This window comes from Mobula birostris, chromosome 15 (genome assembly GCF_030028105.1).
Source record: "Mobula birostris isolate sMobBir1 chromosome 15, sMobBir1.hap1, whole genome shotgun sequence".
NCBI classification, from domain to species: domain Eukaryota; kingdom Metazoa; phylum Chordata; class Chondrichthyes; order Myliobatiformes; family Myliobatidae; genus Mobula; species Mobula birostris.
The window spans coordinates 24,810,707-24,827,809 of NC_092384.1; the positions used below are offsets into that span (position 1 = coordinate 24,810,707).

Sequence of the window (17,103 nt, forward strand, 5' to 3'; positions counted from 1 at the left end):
ATAGCGTAATTGAGAAATGCAATACAGTATTACCCATTTCTTTTCCTTTCATTATAAGGTATTTCTCAATTTATTCAAAAATATATTTCAAAGTGATGTAGCTAAAATGGTTTCATCAGGGGAATAAATCAATGGATTCACAGTAGCTTAAGTTCATTGAAACATTTAAATAATTTATACTGAACCAATCAATAGCTTCATTGATTACACCAGTGGATTTCTTAGTAAATTGATGTATCACATCTCAAATAATGAGCAAAATTGGAAGAGTTTCTTAAACTCAAAATTCAAAGTTCGAAGTAAATTCATTATCAAAATATCTATATGTTCCCATATACTGCCTTAAGACGCATTATACTGCAGGCATTTACAAGAAAAATAGGAATTTTACAAAAATAATATACATAAACATAAAAAGTCCAATGAACAACCAAAAAAATATTGAGAACATGAGTTGTAAAGAGTCCTTGAAAGAGAGGGTCTAGAACTTGGAATCAATTCAGAGTAGTGGTGAACACAGTTACCCATGCCAGTTCAGGTGCCAGATGGTTGTAGGGTAATAACCGTTTCTGAACCCGGCAGTGTGGGATCTAAGGCTTCTCTACCTCCTGCTCAATGGTAGTAGTGAGAAGAGGGGAATGGCCCGGACTGTGGGGGCTTTTGATGATGGAAGCTGCTTTCTTACAGCAGCGCTCCATGTAAATGTACTGAATGGTGGAGAGGGCTTTCACTTTCTGTAGCTTTTCCCACTCCAGACAAGACTGTGTTTGCAGCCAGTTAGGATACACTCCACTCAGCATCCATGGAAGTTTCTGGTGACGTGCCAAATCCATGCAAACTTCTAAGAATGTAGAGGCCTGTCATGCCTTTCTTTGTGATGACACTTATGTGCTGATCCCAGAATAGATCATCTGAAAACTAAGAAAGTTAACGCTACTGACCCACTCCAGCTCCGTCCCCAGTGAAAACTGGCTCATGGACCACTGGCATCTTCTTCTTGTAGTAGAAAGTCAGCTCTTTAGTTTTGCCGACACCAAGTGAGAGGTCGCTGTTGCGGCAGCACTCAACCAGTGTTACAACCTCCTTCCTGTATGTCGATTCCTTGCCACTTCAACAACACTGCTGTCATCACCAAACTTAAATAAGGCATTCGAGATGTACTTGGCCACACCATCAGACTCTACACACTTACAGTTTACTATTCTCTCAGTAGAGCAAACTGTAAAATCTTTTCATTTTGTCCAGGAGTGTCAGCAGCTTTGAGGACAGGGCCTGTGTCAAACAAAGTTGATTTTGAACCAACACTTAATTAAAATGTAATTGTCTTGAGAGTGTTACCCACTTTCATTTCAAACTCTTGTGATCGCTTTACATTCAGTGGAACGGTATCACCTATGTTGTTCAGCTCTACCTGACAGGAACAAATAAAAACATGCCTCATAGATATCAAACAAGCAGTATTATCATTGATTCTCAGTGGCAAAATGACCACTAAAATTATTAGGTAGTCTCCAAACTGATGGCATGAACATCGATTCCTCCAACTTCTGATAATTTTCCTCCTCCCCCTTCCCTCTTCATTTCCTCACTCTGGCCTCTTACCTCTTCTCCTCACCTCCCCCTGGGTCCCCTCCTCCTTCCTTTTCTCTACTCTCTGTCCCTATCAGCTTCCTTCTTCTCCAATCCTTTGCCTTTCCCATTCATCACCTCCCAGCTTCATAACTTCATTCCCCCCTCCGCCATCCAACTGGATTCACCAATCACCTTCTAGCTTGTCATCCTTCCCCACCCCCCTACCTTCTAATTCTGGCACCGCTCCCTTCTTCTCCAGTTCTGATGAAGGGGACACCTGTTTATTCATTTCCATAGATGGCACCTGACCTGCTAAGCTCCTCCAGTATTTTGTGTGAGTCAGGCTGAAAATATTCCCTGACCTTGGTTAATTTGATTCATTGAGTGATATTGCCACTACAATCAGCATAATAAAAAAGTTAAGATTAGATAAGATGTACTGAGTATCGAGAAGAAAGGTTCTCAGTACATTGTATGTCAATTTTAGGGATTCTGTATTCTTTTAAAACCGAGGAAAAACATTTTTTTTTAGAACTTTGCTTTAGAATGGAATCTTCAACTTACTTGCTCAGTTTTTGTAGTTGCAGAGATAGCTTATCAAAATTCAGCAGGCAATCTGAGATGGTCACCTCTATTCTCCCATTGTCACACCCTGTTAAAGGGGAAAGAACAGAGGTGGTGAAGGGAACCAGATGGGGCAAGGTTAATTATATTATCAGCAATAAATCCAGTTTGTTGTGATTCTTGAATCAGAATCAGGTTTATTATCACCGGTATGTCATGAAATTTGTTCACTTAGCAGCAGCAGTTCAATGCAATTCATGATAATATAGAAAGAAAAATAAATACATAAATAAATTACAGTAATTATATATATTTATATTGAATGGATTAAAAATCATGCAAAAACAGAAATAATATATATTTTTTAAAAAGTGAGGTAGTGTTCATGGGTTCAATGTCCATTTAGGAATCGGATGGCAGAGGGGAAGAATCTGTTCCTGAATCACTGAGTGTGTGCCTTCAGGCTTCTGTACCTCCTCCCTGACGGTAACGGTGAGAAAAGGGCATGCCCTGGTTGATAAGGGTCCTTAATATTGGACATCGCCTTCTTGAGGCTCCGCTCCTTGAAGATGTCCTGGGTACTGTGAAGACCAGTACCCAAGATGGAGCTGACTAATATTACAGCTTTTTGCAGCTTCTTTCAGTCCTGTGCAATAGCCCCCCACCCATACCTGACAGTGATGCAGCCTGTCAGAATGCTCTCCACAGTACATCTATAGAAGTTTTTGACTGATTTAGTTGACAAACTAAATCTCTTCAAACTCTAAATGAAATATAGCCATTGCCTTGTCTTCTTTATAACTGCATCAATATGTTGGGACCAGGTTAGATCCCTAGAGATCTTGACATCCAGGAGCTTGAAGCTGCTCATTCTCTCCACTTCTGATCCCTCTGTGAGGATTGGTTCATGTTCCCTCGCCTTACCCTTCCTGAAATCCACAATCAGCTCTTTCATCTTACTGACATTGAGTGCCAGGTTGTTGCTGCAACACCACTCAATAACTGGTATATCTCACTCCTGTACACCCTCTCATCTGCATCTAAGATTCTACCAACGATGGTTGTATCATCAGCAAACTTATTTGAGCTACCCTAGCCACACAGTCATAGGTGTAGAGAGAATAGAGCAGTAGGCTAAGCACATACCCCTGAGGTGTGCCAGTGTTGATTGTCTGTGAGGAGGAGATATTATCACCAATCCACATTGATTGTGGTCTTCCAGTTAGGAAGCTGAGGATCCAATTGAAAAGGGAAGTACAGAGGCCCAGGCTCTGTAGCTTATCGATCAGCACTGTGGGAATGATGGTGTTAAACACTGAGCTACAGTCAACGAACAGCATACTGACACAGGTGTTGCATTGTCCAGGTGGTCTAAAGTCGTGTGAAGAGCTGTTGAGATTGCGTCTGCCGTAGACCTATTGTGGCAATAGGCAGACTGCAGTCGGTCCAGGTCCTTGCTGAGGCAGGAGTTCATTCTAGCCATGACCAACCTCTCAAAGCATTTCATCACTGTAGATGTGAGTGCTACTGGACAACAGTCATTAAGGCAGCTCACATTACTCTTCTTAGGCACTGGTATAATTGTTGCCTTTTTGAAGCAAGTAGGAACTTCCACCCCTGGCAGTGAGAGGTTGAAAATGTCCTTGAACACTCCTGCTAGTTGGTTGATACAAGCTTTCAGAGCCTAACCAGTTACTCTATTGGGACCTTCTGCCTTGCGAGGGTTCACCCTCCATAAAGACAGCCTGACATCAGCTTCCAAGACATAGATCACCAGGTCACTGTGTGCAGCAAGGTTCTTCATAGCTGTAGTAATAGTCTCCTTTTCAAATCCTGCATGGAAGGTGCTGAAACATCACTGCCACTCATACTATTGGGTTTCGCTTTGCAGGAAGTAATGTCTTGCAAACCCTGCCAGAGTTGTCATGCATCCAATGTCTGTTCCAACCTCATTCCAAATTGTCTCTTTGCCCTTGAAATAGCCCTCTGCAAGTCATACCTAGTTTTCTGGTACAGGCCTGGGTCGCCAGACTTGAATGCCACAGATCTAGCCTTTAGCAGACGATGTACCTCCTGGTTCATCCACGGCTTTTGGTTTGGGAATGTACAGTAAGACTTTGTAGGCACGCAATCATCCACACAGGTTTTAATGAAGTCAGTAACAACTGCAGCATACTCATCCAGGTTCGAAGATGAATCCCTGAATACAGTCCAGTCCACCGATTCAAAGCAGTCCTGTAAGTGCTCCTGTGCTTCCTCTGTCCATACCTACTTTGTCCTCACTACTGGTGCTGCAGTCTTCAGTCTCTGCCTATGCTCAGGGAGTAGAAGTACAGCCAGGTGATCAGACTTCCCAAAATGAGGTGTGGAATAGCATGGTAGGCATTCTTTATGGTGGTGTAGCAGTGGTCCAGTGAATTGTTTCTTCAGGTGATTTGTTGATGGTAATTATTTAGTAATTTTTTTCAGGCTGGCCTCGTTAAAATCTCCCAGAATGATGGTGAAGATGTAAGATGTGCTGTTTCATGCACGTTGACATGACGGAGCTTCTTTAAAATTTAATACCAAATTCTTTTCCAATAAACTTTCACAATGAACAGTTCACAGATGAAAGCATCTATAGGTTAGTCAGGATCCTGAGCCTGTATTGCTTCTGAGGTGAAGGGGAGGTGGAATTGGTAACAAGAAGCCACCCAGTACCGGTTTAAGGAATACCCTGCAGTATTCCTAATGGAAGACCTTTGGGGCATGGAACTTGAATGTGAGATGGATGCACAAAGTAATGGGATCGGAGGAGCTAGATGACGAGATGATGGATGGATGGTGGTGGGTGGTGGGTGGCAGGGGATGCATTTGCACCGAGCTACGTCTGCTGATCAGTGCAGTTGTTGCTGTTACTCAGTGTAGAGTGTTGGTGGGCAGGATGAAATTCTACCTTGCACAAGTTAAAGTGCAGGGGAGATGGGGAGGCAGACTAAACCCCAGGACCAATGTCTGGAGGATGACTATTGGCACTGGAGTAAGGATGCCTTCCCCTGCTGCTGGAAGGCATCTTTTCACCTGCCGACAAGCCCAAGGAAACCTGGTCATCTGTAGTTAACTACAAATCAGTGTTGAAGTGGCAGTCGCTGGGTTATTGAAAGGTTCAATTAGGCCTCCTGGGTTCTGGGAATTGATTGGTGGAATTGATTCCACCCTCAGCTACAATTGAATCAGAGTAGAATGGTTTCCTACTTGAGATTTTTAGCTATTGAATCTCCCGCCAAAGTGAAATCCCAGCGCAATGCTTGTATTCAACGTAACCCAGGGAGCAGATCCAGATTCAGATTCAGGTTGATTTATATGCCAGATCTACGTTGAAACATGCAGTGAACAACCAGCACAACCAAAGGATGTGCTGAGGGCAGCCTTGGATCATCGCCACACATTCAGCACGCCTACAATGCTCGGCAGAACAACACAGAGCACAACAAAACAGCATTCAACACGCAACAAAAGCAGGATGCTTTCAAATTACCTTTCAAACAACTGTTTATCATTGTTATTTATTAATAACTTGTACCCAATGAGTTAATAATGTCAAGATAAATAATCACAATCCCAGACCGTGTGTCACACACAAAATAAGAAGCCTCACCATGAGATAGACTAACTCCACAACTCTCCTCCCAAAAAGGAAATAGCTACTGGCTCACTGCCACAATTGTGATTCTTGTCAAGTTATGTTCAAAGAGTGCCCTCATGCCCTCTTCACATGCTCCCACACCATGTTCACCATAGACCGGCAGTATTTCCACAACTCAGATCCTCCAACTCATCCTGAGTTCCATCTAACACTCCATCTCCACCCTACCCCAGACCCAGCTCTCTTTTGGCATTTCAGGTGAAGTCTGTGCCCACACGCTGCACCGCACCACCTTCCAAACTATAGTGGGACATGCTATCTTCAAACCTCCAACTCTAACTCTCCCTTAGAGCCTTCAGATCTATTTCTCCCTCTCCAGATTCCTTCACTACCCTCCTGTGTTATAAAGCTGCAGTACGTACTACCTCATGCAAAGGCTTCTAACTTTGTGTATGGCGCTATCCTGCACAGAGAGTTCCAGACCTTCACCCTCCTCTCCAGATCTTTACCCAAATATTGTGACTGCATGGCTCTCCACCAATTTCAGCCTCTCTATTGCCACAGACCTTACAACAGATTGGCCTGGCTTCACACCTCCAGAGCCAGGAGGAGCCCAACAGTCCTGACCTAATTCCAGGCCCAGCAGATATCATAAAGGCTCAGTAGAATGCAGGTACATGAATGAAGGGCTGAGAAATTCACGTTCCTGGTCTTGGGCTGAGAAATTCACGTTCCTGGTCTTGGGCTGAGAAATTCATGTTCTAAGTCTTGGGCTGAGAAAATCATATTCCTGGTCTTGGGCTGAGAAATTCATGTTCCTGGTCTTGGGCTGAGAAATTCATGATCCCGGTCTTGGGCTGAGAAATTCATGTTCCTAGTCTTGGGCTGAGAAATTCATGTTCCTGGTCTTGGGCTGAGAAAATCATGTTCCTGGTCTTGGGCTGAGAAATTCATGTTCCTAGTCTTGAGCTGAGAAATTCATGTTCCTGGTCTTGGGCTGAGAAATTCATGTTCCTGGTCTTGGGCTGAGAAACTTACGTTCCTAGTCTTGAGCTGAGAAATTCATGTTCCTGATCTTGGGCTGAGAAATTCATGTTCCTGATCTTGGGCTGAAAAATTCATGTTCCTGGTCTTGGGCTGAGAAATTCATGTTCCTGGTCTTGGGCTGAGAAATTCATGTTCTAAGTCTTGGGCTGAGAAAATCATATTCCTGGTCTTGGGCTGAGAAATTCATGTTCCTGGTCTTGGGCTGAGAAATTCATGTTCCTGATCTTGGGCTGAAAAATTCAAGTTCCAAGTCTTGGGCCAAGAAAATCATATTCCTGGTCTTGGGCTGAGAAATTCAAGTTCCAAGTCTTGGGCTGAGAAATTCATGTTCTAAGTCTTGGGCTGAGAAAATCATATTCCTGGTCTTGGGCCAAGAAATTCATCTTCCTGATCTTGGGCTGAAAAATTCATGTTCCTGATCTTGGGCTGAGAAATTCATGTTCCTGATCTTGGGCTGAGAAATTCATCTTCCTGATCTTGTGCTGAGAAAATCATGTTCCTGGGCTTGGGCCAAGAAATTCATCTTCCTGATCTTGGGCTGAGAAATTCAAGTTCCAAGTCTGGGGCTGAGAAATTCATGTTCTAAGTCTTGGGCTGAGAAAATCATATTCCTGGTCTTGGGCTGAGAAATTCATGTTCCTGGTCTTGGGCTGAGAAATTCATGATCCTGGTCTTGGGCTGAGTAATTCATGTTCCTAGTCTTGGGCTGAGAAATTCATGTTCCTGCTCTTGGGCTGAGAAATTCATGTTCCTAGTCTTGAGCTGAGAAATTCATGTTCCTGGTCTTGGGCTGAGAAATTCATGTTCCTGATCTGGGCTGAGAAATTCATGTTCCTGGTCTTGGGCTGAGAAACTTATGTTCCTGGTCTTGGACTGAGAAAATTATATTCCTGATCTTGGGCCAAGAAATTCATCTTTCTGATCTTGGGCTGAGAAATTCAAGTTCCAAGTCTTGGGCTGAGAAATTCATGTTCCTGCTCTTGGGCTGAGAAATTCATGTTCCTAGTCTTGAGCTGAGAAATTCATGTTCCTGGTCTTGGGCTGAGAAAATCATGTTCCTGGTCTTGGGCTGAGAAATTCATGTTCCTAGTCTTGAGCTGAGAAATTCATGTTCCTGGTCTTGGGCTGAGAAATTCATGTTCCTGGTCTTGGGCTGAGAAACTTACGTTCCTAGTCTTGAGCTGAGAAATTCATGTTCCTGATCTTGGGCTGAGAAATTCATGTTCCTGATCTTGGGCTGAAAAATTCATGTTCCTGGTCTTGGGCTGAGAAATTCATGTTCCTGGTCTTGGGCTGAGAAATTCATGTTCTAAGTCTTGGGCTGAGAAAATCATATTCCTGGTCTTGGGCTGAGAAATTCATGTTCCTGGTCTTGGGCTGAGAAATTCATGTTCCTGATCTTGGGCTGAAAAATTCAAGTTCCAAGTCTTGGGCTGAGAAAATCATATTCCTGGTCTTGGGCTGAGAAAATCATATTCCTGGTCTTGGGCCAAGAAATTCATCTTCCTGATCTTGGGCTGAGAAATTCAAGTTCCAAGTCTTGGGCTGAGAAATTCATGTTCTAAGTCTTGGGCTGAGAAAATCATATTCCTGGTCTTGGGCCAAGAAATTCATCTTCCTGATCTTGGGCTGAAAAATTCATGTTCCTGATCTTGGACTGAGAAATTCATGTTCCTGATCTTGGGCTGAGAAATTCATCTTCCTGATCTTGTGCTGAGAAAATCATGTTCCTGGGCTTGGGCCAAGAAATTCATCTTCCTGATCTTGGGCTGAGAAATTCAAGTTCCAAGTCTGGGGCTGAGAAATTCATGTTCTAAGTCTTGGGCTGAGAAAATCATATTCCTGGTCTTGGGCTGAGAAATTCATGTTCCTGGTCTTGGGCTGAGAAATTCATGATCCTGGTCTTGGGCTGAGTAATTCATGTTCCTAGTCTTGGGCTGAGAAATTCATGTTCCTGCTCTTGGGCTGAGAAATTCATGTTCCTAGTCTTGAGCTGAGAAATTCATGTTCCTGGTCTTGGGCTGAGAAATTCATGTTCCTGGTCTTGGGCTGAGAAACTTACGTTCCTAGTCTTGAGCTGAGAAATTCATGTTCCTGATCTTGGGCTGAGAAATTCATGTTCCTGATCTTGGGCTGAAAAATTCATGTTCCTGGTCTTGGGCTGAGAAATTCATGTTCCTGGTCTTGGGCTGAGAAATTCATGATCCTGGTCTTGGGCTGAGTAATTCATGTTCCTAGTCTTGGGCTGAGAAATTCATGTTCCTGCTCTTGGGCTAAGAAATTCATGTTCCTAGTCTTGAGCTGAGAAATTCATGTTCCTGGTCTTGGGCTGAGAAATTCATGTTCCTGATCTGGGCTGAGAAATTCATGTTCCTGGTCTTGGGCTGAGAAACTTATGTTCCTGGTCTTGGACTGAGAAAATTATATTCCTGATCTTGGGCCAAGAAATTCATCTTTCTGATCTTGGGCTGAGAAATTCAAGTTCCAAGTCTTGGGCTGAGAAATTCATGTTCCTGATCGTTGGCTGAGAAATTCATGTTCCTGGTCTTGAGCTGAGAAATTCATGTACCAAGTCTTGGGCTGAGAAATTCATGTACCAAGTCTTGGGCTGAGAAATTCATCTTCCTGATCTTGGGCTGAGAAATTCATCTTCCCGATCTTGGGCTGAGAAATTCACCTTCCTTGTCTTGAGCTGAGAAATTCATCTTCCTCATCTTGGGCTAAGAAATTCATGTTCCAAGTCTTGGGCTGAGAAATTCATCTTCCTTGTCCTGGGCTGAGAAATTCATGTTCCAAGTCTTGGGCTGAGAAATTCATCTTCCTAATCTTGGGCTGAGAATTTCATCTTCCTCGTCTTGGGCTGAGAAATTCATGTTCCTGGTCTTGGGCTGAGAAATATAAAGCATCCTACCTGGATACCTCACAGCTTGGTACAGCAATTGCTCTGCACATAACCTGCAAGAAACTGCAGAGTTCTGGACACAGTTCAGAACATCACAGAAAACGGTCTCCTCTCCATGAGCCTTGTCTACACTTCATACTGCCTTAGTAAAGCAAACATAATCAAAGACTCCACCCACACCAGACATTCTCTCTTCTCCCCCTACCATTCGACAGAAGTTATGAAAACCTAAAAGCAGCTTCCACCTAGCTGAAGGTCAGCTTCGATCCCACTGTTACCTGACTATTGAATGGACCTTTAAAACGATAAGATGGACTGTTCACTTCACAATCTACCTTATTATGGCATGAGGAAATTATGGAAATGGCTAATGACAGGAGGTGTTATTTTCAGGTGATTGGGGAAAAGTACAAGGTGATTGGTGAAAAGAACAAGGAGGGCATCAGGGGTACTTTTTTTGCACACAGGGTGGTGGGTATGTAGAACAAACTGCCAGGGGTGGTGGTAGAGGCTGAACCATTCAGGGCATTTAAGATACTCTTAGATGGGCACATGGTTGATAGCAAAGTGGAGGGCTATGTGGGAGGGAAGGAATAGATTGATTTTACAGTAGGTTAAAAGGTCGGCACAACATCATGGGCCGAAAGGCCTGTATTGTGCTGAAGTGTCCTATGTTCTATTATGGTCTTGCCCTATGGTCCATCTGCACTGCACTTACTCAATAACTGTAACACTTTATTCTGCATTCTGTTACTGTTTTGCCTTGTACTTACTTCAATGCATGATGCATGCAGAATAAAGTTTTTACTATCCTTCAGAATTTATGACAATAATAAAGAAATTAATGTCATTAACTAAAATCAATGAATAAGAAGAGCACCCTGTAAAGAAAAAAATTTAGGATCAAGCTGGTAAACACACCTGGAAAACAGAAGTAAAGCACATTTGTTTCACAATTATACAGAACTGGAATTTGGTAATTATTTATATAACAAAGTGAGTTTAAACTAATATTTTAAAGGATATTACATCACACCTACCCAAAGTCAGAGCAAGATCAACGTCAGTCTGGGACTGAATTTCAAAATCCAGTGAGTGATTTAGCTGTAACCTGAGGACAGAGGTAAAGAAGAAATTGATTTATTTAAACACTGTCCCACAGAGTCACATTCCCATGTGTGTTGCTCTGGTGAACACAATGCTGAGTTATAGAGGAATGGAGCCTCAGTGAACTCAGTACATATCAACCGTCAACCGCTTAGTGTACTGCAACACCTATTGGGGCAGGGAGCATTCAGCGTTTTTTCCGAAAATGTGAAATGGCTCCCTTACCTCTAACACCCTTCCAACCCCCATCAGCGAGCTTTAGAAGTGCAAGATTTTTATTGTCATATCATTACTCTTGCATTACTTTCACCCTTCCTTTCAGGATTTCTTAATGTAGAAACAAGCTGACGTGCTCAAATCAACATTTTAAACACATAATCCTTAATGAAGTACTGTACTTGCTACAGCTAATTGGAGCAGAGGAGCAGAAATCGGCCACGAGCTGATCCTCAGATCCAAAATAAACGTTTAAATGCCTGTCTTGAGCAGAAATCCCACGAACTTGGCAGTGACCTCAATCAATAGGCACATAAAGTCTGAGCTACCCACTGATAAAACTGGCTGCAATTTGAGAAATAGGATGCCAGAACAGCATGCAGCTTAAGTTTTACAATCAGAGTATGACTATTAAAATTGGAAAAACAAAGGCAGCTTGAATATGTTCCATGTTTGTATACTTAGATCTAAGATGTACTCGTCCCACATTTGGGGCATTACTGAATGCCTGTAAAGAGTCAGCCTTGCTGACTGGTAAGTTTGCATTTCTGCATCCTACACAAGCATTTGACAACTTTCTATCGTTCATCTACGTGCACAGGACAAAAGATTTTAATCACGTGACCACACTGCCTGCACTTTTATAGAAGTAATACTCATTTGTTCCGCATCCAGGAGAAAAATTATGTGCATTAACAAATTGTTCTACAAATATTAACAATCGAGACACAAAGACAGTTTAATTAAAAGGGAATACTTGCAGCCAGTTGGAATATGCGTAGTTCATGTTTCCCTTGATGGTGGCAGCCACATTTTCGATCGAGATTAGGATTCCTTTTTCATTACTAAGTTCTACATCACTACTTTCCACAGACATATTCATTATCTGCAAACTTAAACCGAAGAGAAATATCATTTTATTAATAGTAAATCAAACTCTAATGATAATTTTTGGAAACACATTAGAGAGTTTATCAAGTTACATTATCACAATTTATGGCCAGTAACAATTGATTTGCCCGCTGAGTAATCCTTGTGGCACGTGGCCTTAAACCACACTGGTGTGTAGGCTCATTAAAGAGCCACTGATTGCAGCATTATACACAACAAAGTGATACTGCTAATTTTGCTGGAAGTCTTTGCCGGCAGAAGAGAAACATCAGAAAAGACAGGTCTGACAGAGGCTGCAGGGTGAAGTGTCAGCGGCCGGATGGGGAGCCGAGGACCAGAGGACACAGCCTCAGTATACAAGGATGCCTCTTTAGGGCAAAGATTAGGAGAAATTTCTTTGGCCAGAAGGTGGTGAATCTGTGGAATTTATTACCACAGAATGCTGTGGGGGCCATGTCACTGGGTACAGTATATTTAAGGTGGAGGTTGATGGATTATTAAGGGCATCAAAGGTTACAGGGAGAAAGCTGGAGAATGGGGTTGAGTGGAATAATAAATCAGCCATGACGAAGGCAGAGCAGACGCCATGGGCCAAATGGCTCCTATATTTCATGATCTTTAATTCACGTCTCTTTGCTACTCACAGACAGCTTTATCCCTTGTGTTATTGTGAGTGAAAAACACAGGTTGTAGGTAACCGTTTTATCAGTAATTTCTGTTGGTAAACATAAAGGCCATCACCGTGCACCACATAATATCACTAAATGTGTACCTGAGGGGAGGAAGACATAAGACTCGCTAAAGAGCTGCTGATGAAATGAGATTCCAATACTAATTCTTGTTTTGCATCAGGGGGTTCTCAGTCTGGGCACCACATGACACGATTGGTCAGAAATGTGCTTTTTGGTCACACACGGGAGACACGCGCAAAGATTTTTGGAGCATTGGGAAATCGGAGTAGGAGTAGGCCACTCGGCCCTTCAAACCTGCGACTGTTCAGCCTCAGAGCCCACTTCCTCTTTGATGCCAGTTCCCCGCAGCCCTCACACCCCAATCCGCCAAAACAAAAATGGTATCCTTCCTCGTCAAAGGAGAACCTTGGAGTGCTTACTTTTTTAAGACATATGAAATGGTGCCCAGCATCAGAATCGATTTTTCTCCAGCCATATCGGGGAACGAAGCGTGCCGGAACGTCGCCTGGATAACATCACTGGTCTCCTGGTTGACTAGAAAACATGAAATAAACCCGCTTGGTTAAATTGCTCGGAATATGTGCCTGTGGTCTATTCTCTCCGTATCTGTGGAGCAGGTAAACTAAACCGACCCGGGTTTAAAGCGGCTGAAAGACGGTGCAGCGATTATCCAGAGAGTTGATATTTGGCATCATTTCTCGCAGCAATAAACCACACAGGTCCGTAACGCTCCCAAACTACTCAGCTTGAAGGGAGATTCAGTGAGGGAGCAAACCTTGAAATATGAACTTAAACACAGATGAAGTAAGTTTCTGGGGATATAATTTTAAATTTTATTTTATTAAGTTTATTTATTTTATTAAATTTTACTTAATTGTTTTTAAGTTGTTTCCAAACCGTTTCCCAAATGCGTTCGGTATTTAGTGAATTTAAGCTAGTACTTCCAAGTCTCGGGTGGAAGCAGATTACAATTCTCCAGCACACTGCTTAAAATTTGTTGAAATTCGTCAAATTCAGTCCTAAACTAGGAGGCACCTTCGGAGGTTTCTCGTTGGCGACCCCGTTTTAATCCGTCAGTCCCCTTGTGATATCCAGAAAATGCTCACACCGTGCAGCATCGGAGGACGCGTTAGGTGCGGATGGGAAGTCGCCGGTTCTGATCCCTTTCCCAGAACTTACATATCAGCGCGGCTTCCTTGGTAAACCTGCACACAATGCCGGTGGTGTCCATGGATGAAGCCGGTGGTCCCGGGTCGCAGGAGAGCGAGGCGCCGGCCAGGAGCAATAACACGGGGCTCAACTGTCTCAGCGGAAACATGTTTGTAGCCAGCGCCGGACCGAGCAACATCGAGAGCTGTCTTGAGTGTTACCCCTTACTTACTCGGGGTCACGCAATCCACCTGGCCAGGCTGCAACCGGCCGCCCAATGCAAGGACACTGTGCAAACATCCCGCTTGTACCAAGGTTCACAACATTGCGCCGCACAGCAAAACCGAGCTTGAGATGTCGGGTCGGAAATTCGAAACATTGACTGTCTCTCTTTCTACAGATACTCCCCGAGCATCCCCCCCCCCCCCCCCAGAATGTTATGTGTTTTATTTTAATTTTAAACAGAGTTGGCCCAAGTCTATGTATTTCTGCGTAAATGCAAAACACTCCTGCAAGATCCGTTTATTCCTTATGGATTTTACAGAGATTCGGAGCTACGTATTCATACTTTTTTTGGAGGCGGTCTGTGTATCTATGGGAGCCCCATGCACAATCAAGTCTGTCTCTGTTTTGGGCAAATATCGAGGTTTTATTGCCCTGTTCGGTGTCGAACACGGTGAGGCAGGTGACAGAGGTCGTTCTCACTCGCCTGGCTGTCAGAACCGGTGAGCAGAAACGCCATTGTCTGGAGTCGTGGACGGAGCTCCCTCAGGACTGCGAGCGGAGGCCTGCGCCCTAAAACGGCCTTGGTTTACTTACACATTTCACAAATCAGTTATCAGCCTCTCTGAAACTGACTGGCGGCCGGGTTACACAACAGGTCGAAAAGTGCAAGGACACTGATAATGCATGGATAGGCAGCGGGACAGATTTACTTGAAGCGAGGCCGGCCATAGTACATTACTACAGAATATTTGTACTGTATCCCTGTTTCGGTCAGAAGAAAGATTCTGTTTTTACTGCCCCTTTGGACAAAGGTGGTTGATAACATTCCTCTACTGAAAGGGGTGTGTGAGTGGGGTTTACTGTTGCAGGATAACACCATAAATGATTTTTGAATGTTACCACCATCCCCGAGTTTGATCTCTCATCTCAGCTCCATTTTCCTGCATTATCCCTGTAATCCCCTAATCCCAAGCAATCTGCCAGTCTCTGTTCTGAATAAACTGAAAGGCTGAGCCCCTGCAACCCTCTTAAGCTTCACCTCACCATTTCAGGAAGAAATCTCCTCATTTCAGTCCTAAATTGTAATAATTTATTTTATTCAGGGACAGCGGGGAGCAGGCCCTTCCAACCCTTCTCGTCCCGCCTCCCAGCAACTCACTGGACAATTTACTGTTAACCGGTACATCTTTGGACTGTGGGAGGAGAAAAAAAGAATCTCGGGGTTGTATGTTGTGACATGTATGTACTCTGATAATAAATTTTACTTTACTTACTCTGAAACTGGAGCACCAAGGGGCAACCCACACGGTCACTCACGGGAAGGGACGTACAAACTTACTTCCAAAGGATGCCTGAATTGAATTCCGAATTCCGATGCCCCATGACATTATAGCATCTGCTAACTGATAACGCTACCGTAGCACCCGTAGGTCTTTGCCTTAACCTGAGTCTATAAACCTGATCTACACATTCATGCAGGGGAAGCCTGGTCCCTTCCTGTTGAGGCCCATTAAAAAGAAATTGCCTTCAATGACATCATTTCTCATTGTTCTCAGCACCACAGGCTATCTACTCAACATCTCCTCAAATATAAATTCACCATGTCTGCTAAGTCTTTGTTGTACTCTTATGGGAAACATAATCTTTCTTAGGTAGGGAGACCAAAACTGTACACAATGCTCCAAGTCTCACCAAGGGTCTGTACAGTTGTAGATGGACTCTGACAGAGGCAAGACAGTAACCAGGGCATAATGTCACTTGGCATCATGGACATGTGAATTTTGACAATAGAAAGAAAACTCTACCATAAATTATTGCAATGAATAGAATTAATTGGAAGTCACATTACAGATGCAGAAATATCAGAACTAGATTCATAAGGACTTTACTATTCTGGGCTCTGAAACAGAAATAAACTTCACTGCGTCCATATTCCCACCCTCAGAAACAAATAGTCTATCATCACTGTACCAATATGACAGGGATTATGCCATTACTGATGCCAAGGTGAAGATTTAAATGCATTTGACCACTTTTACTGCATGATGGACTGTGATCAAAGACTTAGCCTTCAGTGTGCAAGTGACCAAAGTTTTTGTATTGTTTCATGGCTGAAGCCCCATTAGAATCTGTCCCACAACTCATCCCCAGCCCCTTCCCTGTGCTGAGATTGTTCTATTATTTTCTTGTTATGAACTGAAATGGTTTCCTGAGGAAAATTTTTGATTCACTTTAAAAGAGTGGGCCACACATTAGCATAGCGACTAGTTGTCACCATGGCGGGCCATTGGGAGCAAGGGTGGACCCAAATGCAAGACACATCTTGTGAGGTTAATTAAATTTAGTTTATTGTTTGATATCCGGAGAGCTAGGCAGAAGCAGGAGTAGCGAACTGGACAAGGACTCATGACTACTACTAGGCTGGGACTCGGGGTCTGGGCTAGGACTTGGACTTGGATCCCAGAACTAGAGGAGACATGAAGTGGCTAGGGTATGGACGCCGAGCCGGAGACTGGGCAAGGACCCAGTACCTGGATCTTGCCTCGGGCTCGGACCCCAGAACCAGGCATGGACATGACATGGGCTAGGGAGAGGAGGAACATGGGAACACAGAGCCTCAGTCTCGGAAGAGCAGGTACATGGAACCATAGACGCATACACAGAACACAGAGTCGGGACCCCTCCTTGGGTACAGGACATAGGGCCGGGACTCACACACAGAACAAAGAGCCGGGACCCCTCCTTGGGTACAGGACATCAGGCTGGGACTCATGACCCTCCATGGGGCAACAGCAAGAAGGCCTGACTTACCCCACGGAGGCGAGGACAGGACAAGACAAGACACAACTCCCCGCAGGGCAATGGCAAGACGGACTGACTTACCCCAAGGAGGCGAGGACAAGACAAGACAAGACATGACTCCCCGTGGGGCAACAACAAGACGGCCAGACTTACCCCATGGAGGCGAGGACAAGACAAGACAAGACCAACACGAGTGAATATCGGACAGTACCTATCTAGCTCCAGTGATGGAACTAGACCGAAGTGCAGGCGGGGGCTGCAGACGAGGGCCAGAGGCGAGAGGGGCAGAGAAGGGATTCAGACAAAGGGGC

At 43.9% G+C, this 17,103-nt stretch overlaps 1 protein-coding gene across 1 annotated transcript in view; it reads right to left on the reverse strand.

Moving 5' to 3' along the window:
• cetp (cholesteryl ester transfer protein, plasma) overlaps positions 1-13,976 on the reverse strand; it is a gene marked incomplete at its 5' end in the record, with an annotated part of 45,884 nt that extends 31,908 nt beyond the window's left edge. Inside the window, 5 exons of the mRNA XM_072279136.1 lie at positions 2,137-2,224; positions 10,751-10,821; positions 11,795-11,926; positions 13,036-13,150; positions 13,796-13,976. Of these exons, the coding sequence (XP_072135237.1) occupies positions 2,137-2,224; positions 10,751-10,821; positions 11,795-11,926; positions 13,036-13,150; positions 13,796-13,976 (587 nt within the window). The remainder of the gene's footprint in view (positions 1-2,136; positions 2,225-10,750; positions 10,822-11,794; positions 11,927-13,035; positions 13,151-13,795) is intronic.
• Positions 13,977-17,103: the final 3,127 nt, after the last annotated feature.